Consider the following 7,338-nt stretch of genomic DNA (forward strand, 5'->3'; position numbering starts at 1 on the left):
AGCAGAGGATAACAAAATACAGAAAGAAGACGCAGCCAGAGGATATCTGCCTATCCTTACTGCACCCTCTAATAACAATCCTGAAAAGATTAAAGCAGTTATACCTTAAATTTCTTGTTCTGAGAAAAACAGTACTATGTTTTCCAGTGATTCTTTTGCCTGCTAATGTAAAAACAATGCCAAAAGGCATTGCCAGAAATAAGGACACTGGGAAAAGGAAATACAGGCAAAAGAACCGCGAGAAGGCAAGCCACAGTCTTTGGCCAGCTCAATTCCAGCTAGTAGGGATTTTAAGAAATATAAATAAATATTATTTATATATTACATTCATAAAATACATATTCTATCTAAACTATATCAATAAATAAACAGCCCATGAGGGCTCCAAATTGAAGGAACAAAGACTTAGTTACACTGAATAAATCACTGCGAAAATGAAATTATTTGAAATTGAAAATACTGCTACTATTCAATATGGTAAAGTCAATATAAGCAGTGTAAGTATTAAAGCTATGGTTCTCATAGCCACTCTTCACATATGCACGAAGTCTGTGGTAAAACATTTTGATCACATGCAACTAACTAAAAATAAGGGACTTAAATAAAAATTGCTGTTTATGAACAGACTTACAGAACAAGCCAAAGCAACAGCCCTATGCAAGAAACCGGACTGCTCAGTTACAGACCGTACTGCAGAGAGACAAAGCCTGCAATACTGTCTCATGCATGGGCTCTGATGACCACGTGGTGCTAAGCACAGCAAGAATGACTGTTTATGCCCTCCCTACTGTGCTGAAAAGAAAAATCTAAATACCATATTTCACCCCATTTATAAACAAAAATAAACCAATGTTACCCATAATTTATTCTTCTGTTCTTCAAATCACTATCTCTTCTTTCCTGTTTTCCCTCAACCTACTTTCCTCCGTAATGTTTTAAGCATTTCATTTCTTTTTCTCAGTCTTTTTTTATATATTTGTGTCTTTCTTCATTGAATTTTCTTTTAAATAAACTAAGTAAATTTATTTACAAAAACTCTTTTTCCTCCACTTATATTTCCCTGGACTGCCTCCCTCTGTCTCTCAGTTGCCTTTCTTCTATTCTCATCTTTAACCTGATCTCTCTTCCAGCCTCTCACTCCTCCCACTTTCCCATGCTTTGAGGAGCTCCCTGATATTCTGCCCTTTCACTTATGTTCTCCTCACTTCCTGAATGACTTATGTCAAAACCACGACTCCTTCCTCAGTCTCCATGCACCTGCCTCACTTTCACATCCCTTTAAAAAGCACATGCAATACGGACTCCCAATCCTGAACCAGTCACTGCTTGCTCCCAGCTGGTACGTACCCATACAGCCAGCACACATGCAATGCCACACAGTCCTCTACAGGAGGGCAACCTTCGTGTGTCCTGCCCACCCTTCTCCCTTCCCAGGTTTCCCTCTAAGAAAGCACCCCAAAATGACTCCTGCTGACCAGAACAAGGGCAAGAGGAGCACTGCTACCCCTGAGGAGAAGGAAAAGCAAACTAGAGACAGGCAACAGCCCTCCGATGTGACATGACAAGCTGCCTTCTCTTCCTTGATGAAGTATTTGGGGTTTGGTTTTGGGGGAATTGGTACCCTTTTTAGAGAAGGCCCAGATAAAAACTCAGAGGCCACCATCTACTTATTTCAACTGAGATCCCATCTAAAGTTCACAAAGCTTCCATTAACCCATTAAAATTGAATTAGAAACCTTGACTTCATCAGAAGTCAATGAGAAGTTACAATTAATGCCAAAAAACCACAATAGTGTATGTCTTCTAGAGACCTCACATGAAATTGCTAGGAGGTGGCTATGCTCATTGATGTGAATTTTTAAAAAATCAAAATTAGATTTTTTATTTCCATTTTCTTTTTTTAGCTGTTTTAAATAGATGGAAATGGTCATCCAGCTGAAGTTTAATTTCTTTCAGCTACAGTCAATCTCTAAAAATACTCCAAGTCATAAGAACAAGGGGCCTACAGCAAATATGTTTCAAACTGAGATGCTGTGTAATTTCACAGAGAAAGAAAAATATTTTCCCAAGCTTTCAACTTTTCATTTGTATAAAATAGCTTATTTTATAGCTAGGTAAAGATGTAAAATTAAACTTCTTCATTAATGTAATGTACTGTAACTCACTATAAATGCTGTTACCATAACTAAATGCATGAATTGTGCAACATTTTCCATCAGAATATGTAAGGGAATAGATGCCAAATATAGGGTAAAAAAAAATATAAGAAGTCAGCTTTCTTCTATAAAATAGCAGAAATCTTAAAAGAACGTGTTGGTGGTCAAGTCTCTGACAAATAAGAGGTTGTTTCCATGCTACACAGCCCAACTATTGGTCCGATCAACCTTAACTAAAGCGTAAGTATTTGGATATTCTGTACATAAGCACAGGGAATATTATTTTCCTATAAAGTCATCTGAAATTACTCCCTCCCAACTTGTATTTCTTATTTCTGTTCTTCTAATGCACCACTACTAAATCAATTCCCTACTCAACTCTGCAATAATGATTTTCTAAAGCCCCTTCCTGGGTGGGGACCATACCAGATAAAAAGTCCAGTATCACTGAGTTGCAGCCAGATGGGAGAAGGAAAAGGGCATAACCAGTTTCTAAGCATGTATGTGATGACTACAGACTTTCACACACTTTCCTACATGTAATAATTGGTATTTCTACACTGCTTTCCTTTCTGAAGTGGCTTCCCCTTGGACTTCAGGTGGTGGACAGAAGTACCATCTCAGTGAGCTACAGAACCAGGCTGATCTCCATGCCCAGGATACAGAGAAATCCTTCAAAAAAGGGCAGCTGATTTGCCCCAACAGAATTCATAAGTTACCACCATGCCCAAGAAAACACAATTAAAAGATCAGTAATACATTAATCAGAAAATCAATGTAAATGCTTAAATATGCATGGCATCAAAAAAATAGGTCAGTTCAACAATTTTCTTCTGTAAAATATACCACAGTTAGGTTATAAGTAATTAACTAATCTTATTCAAAAATAATTTATTTAGAATACTGCACTTGCAGTTCTGCGTATTTGCAATGCCTACTTTAGTCACCAACAAAAAGGACATGTAACACAGAAGGCACAAACCGAAGAATGCCAGTCGGAAATTCAGCTACAACTATGAATAATGTTTGCCAAATTGATAGTGAGCTATGGTTGTAGGATCCTCTTTAAGAGCCGACCTGCGAGGCAAGCATTCCAACTGTTGGGTGGTATCAACAAAAGTAAGAGGTAGTGGGGGGGTGGGGATGGGGGGTGTCGGGGTGTGTGTGTGTGTAAATGTCATGGGTACTCTCTATTACCTTTATCTTGAAAATTGCCTTAAAACTGAAGTTTTAAACCCTGACTTCCTAGCCTGAGAAAAACACGAAGCTCAACATCAAGCCTGGAGGTTGTGGAAGTGTTGGCAGGCTATACACATTACTTCTGTATTAAATGTTAGTTCCCCCTCACCTCAAAATAAGCAAGAACAAACCTTTCGAAAAGTACTTGAAAGTATGAGGTTAATAAATTTATGTTCACAAAAGTCCAGAATACAGTCTGAGAGAAAAAAAACATTTACTTGTACAATCAACTATATATTTTTGTTACTCAGCAGAAGAATTTCTTATATGACAATAGCTGTCATCAATCAACAAACCTGGGAAGCTACACTTAAAGAAGGGCATCAGATATCCATAAGAAAGCACTTTATAATTTATTCTACTTCCTGACGGCTGCATTTTCAGTAGGATGTGTTACACTCAGGATAAAAACAACCGTACTTCCTCAGTTTTTATCCTCTACAACACTGTTGATGAGAGTTAATAAATTGAGCGTATTCAATTCCAAGGCTGGCTATGTTTCAGGAGAGAATCAGTGATTTCTGCAAACTGTTAGTACATCTCTAATAGATGACATGATCTCAAATCTTCACCCTTTAAAAATCCTGAAGCTAGAGAACAAAATACTGGCTCTACTGCAAGTGTTGTTAGTTTTGCCATCACCTCCAGTGGGTTAAGGATTTGAAAGCAAGATCTCATATCTGTAGAATTCCTGTTACTTTTTCTCTCTCAGTTAGAGAAAGTCAATTTAAAAATTTATGTACTGAAGTAATTCCCATTTCTTGCCTTAGGTCTCCCTGAAAATAAACCGAGTTGTGATGTTAAAAATGAAGGTGACACCAAGCCCAACATGCACCATAATAGATTTATAGGGTCCCTTTTGGATTTCACATTCATTGTTCTGCAGCCCATGAAATACTAGGGAGCCTTGGGAAGAAGTCAAAACCCTTGACTTTAAAACCTCACATGCATTCAGAAAAAGATTATTAGGAACAACAGTATTCTAGCATCATATTTCTGGTTCCCTTCACGAGTATAAAATGTTTTCAGATTCAGCAATAACGTTAATCAAGTGTTTTAAGACCACCTTTTCCCTTCCCTGCAAAATTGCTCCTTCTTAGCACTCTCAAGAGTTTTTGTTTCTGCCAAAGGCAAATTCAAGTTCTGCCCATAACAATGGTGGCAAAATGGGGCTCAGCACACTTCTAGCAAGGACCAGATGTACTTTACAGAGATCATTCTATTAGAATAGCTCAAACCAAAATATTGCCAAATTAAAAAGCAAAAACTCCCATGCTTCTCAGACATGCTTACAAGAAACTGGCAAATTCAAATTACTCCATCTGTATTTTGCATTTCTTACACAAGTTCAAAAAGGTCTAGTAAAACAGATATTTTCTTTCTTTTGTATGCTTCTTTTAGAGACCTTTCAAACTAAATATGTGAACAAGAAAAAAAAAAAAAAGGCAACACACTGAAAAATATCCATGAGTCATTCATCTTAGAGATGTGGGGAGAACTAGGGAGACATTTATAGGACAGATGCAATAGAAAATTTCCCATAGAAACATCTCTCCATCACCAAAGAATTTGCCCTTCCTAAAGTTTCTGTGTGTCAATGGGCTATATCCATTGTCTAATTTGCCCTACAGCAAACACGAATCATCTCACCAGCGTCTCCTTTCTGGCCTGGCTGGAAAAAGTCAACTCGATACTCCTTCAAACTTGCCCAAGCAGAGGGTCACAAAAATCTCTCGACATCATAGGATTGTCTGACAGGTGGTCGCCAGCCTTTCCTCAATAAAGCCAGCCATCAGATTTCAAGAGGCTGACACTCAGCTTTATCTCAATAAAAGGTTTCTAGGGGTTCATTCAAGGAGAAGAGATGGAGGACAATGTGTTTGAGCAATTAGCCCTGCTTATGAACTTCTCAACTCCCCACAGCAATTAGGATATGGTCAAAGGACTCCACTTCACAGTGACCCCAACTAGGGAGTTCTTCTTGCCAAAAGAAACACCCCTTTCAAAATTCCTCAGCCAGCAGGGACATGCAGGTGTTTCTCCCCTCCTAATTTTCTAGGCCATTGGTTGAGGGACCTCTTCGTTTTCCAGTTCCAAACCATGTATGCTGGGAATTCCCTAAACTGTAGAGATTATTGTTACAAAAAAAAATCAAAACAATGCAAATTTAAATGTAAATAATCCCCAGAGATCAGATTTCTATCTGAAATTAAGCTGCAAACAAAGAAAAATCTGAGGTTGAAGGATTTAGGGTAGATCTCCTCTCATTTTGGCTGTCAAAATTTAGTCACCAAAGTTTCCTCCCACATTATTCTGATACATATTTCAGATATAACAAACCATTTTCTGGGTCCATCTTTCCAAAATATCTAAATATTTCGAAAGCATCTTTCACTCTCCTTTGTCTAAGAACACTGGGCAGAGAGCTAACATTTAGGCAGTAAAGGAGAGGTGACATATAATATACTCCCATGTTTTGGATATGCTCTTCATTTTTTGCATTTTGTGGTTCATAAAGATATGAATTAGAAGGAAATTACTCCTTTCCCAGTTGCGCTTTGCAAAGAAAAATAGGACACAATATCTGAAATGCTCAAACCCTGTGTACTGTTTTGATGTCTGTTGCCAAAACCAGATGCAGTGATGTTCTTCGGCCAGCCATGGTCCACTGAACACCAGTAGAAATTTTTTTGCACTATGAAAAGCTGTCTAAAGCACAACCTCTCCATACTCCCATTCCAGAGACCACGTTTTAGGCTGCAGCAGATTTGCTCGTTTCAACTAGCAGCTCTGTGACACAACCCAGAGGCTGAGGGAGATGTAAACTATTTACCCTGCCTCTGTGTACGTTATTTTCGCAAGCCAGCAGGCCGGCATCCTTGGGCTGTGTTTGTTTATAAGGCAAGTGTTCCCCGCTCCCGCAGGGCGCTCATCAAAGGAGATGCCTAGGAGTTTCTGTATGAGGAAAGCTACTAAATGATCTGCATTTCTGGCATGGAACATGCTTTGTTTAACTTGAAAATAGCTTTGAAAAGTAGCACTGCAAATGCATTTTCCCTGAAGAACACAGTGTCACCAATGATACTGCCATACAAGTAAGAGAAGACCCTCACACAGAGGAGTTCACATGGAAATACCAAGGTACCTCGAAAAGCAGTCAGTTAAAATTTCCATGGTCTAGTTTCACATATATGCTGTGTGCTTCATATATCTGTCTTTCACTCCCACCTCTGTAATACTTCTCCCTGGATAGTCTGTCTTTATGTCTGTCATCGTTAGGTTTTTTGTGGTTTTGTTTTGGGGGTTCTTTAAATAAAAAAGGGGTGTCCAAGCTTGAGGTTGAACACATAAGGAATTTTCAAATTTGGTGACTAAACAACAACAAAAAAAATTGGAAATAAGCTTAAATAAGCTATAGAAACTTCCTCCAATAGCATCCTGGTCAAACTGCAAATGTCACTTTGAACACATATTGTTCAGCCCAAAGGATTTAGTTTCTTTTTTAGAATATTTACTGCTTAAAATCATTGTAATTTTGGTTTTGTTGCTTAGAGCTAGGTCAATGTTTACACAGAAATGTTATTTCAAAAGAAAAATATTTACATTTTACTGAGAACAAGTTATACTCATTTTCAAAAATCCTGCTTTTATTTAGTTGAAACTATTAGTCAAATGTATCTCAAATTTGTGAATACTTTAGGCTTGAAATGAAACATTTTTCTGCCAATCCGTACTTTCTTATCATTTTTTAATGGTCTTAACTTTTTCAATGAGCTCTATCAACTGTATCACTTTCCAGTCTTCTAAGAGATTAATTAGTACAATGATGAAAAAGTTAATTAGGAATTTCCTATTGTATATATAAATATAAAAGGATGCTAAGGTCACATCTTACACCGAAAAGAAATACTAGATAAAGCCAAATAAAAGTGTCCTCCCCCCC

The 7,338-nt window shown here is 37.7% G+C and overlaps 1 protein-coding gene across 5 annotated transcripts in view; it reads right to left on the reverse strand.

The window, feature by feature from the left end:
• Positions 1–7,338, reverse strand: part of BMPR1B (bone morphogenetic protein receptor type 1B) — a 91,608-nt gene that overhangs the window by 50,387 nt on the left and 33,883 nt on the right. The window contains exon 1 of one of the 5 annotated variants that reach the window (XM_026847538.1): positions 857–989. The exons of the other annotated variants lie outside the window; for them this stretch is intronic. Within the exon in view, the coding sequence (XP_026703339.1) occupies positions 857–860 (4 nt within the window). The 5' untranslated portion in view covers positions 861–989. Of the gene's footprint in view, positions 1–856; positions 990–7,338 lie in introns of those variants that run through there. 5 annotated transcript variants of the gene reach the window in all.

This window comes from Athene cunicularia, assembly GCF_003259725.1.
Source record: "Athene cunicularia isolate RWA chromosome 4 unlocalized genomic scaffold, athCun1 chr4_part2, whole genome shotgun sequence".
Taxonomy (NCBI): Eukaryota; Metazoa; Chordata; class Aves; order Strigiformes; family Strigidae; genus Athene; species Athene cunicularia.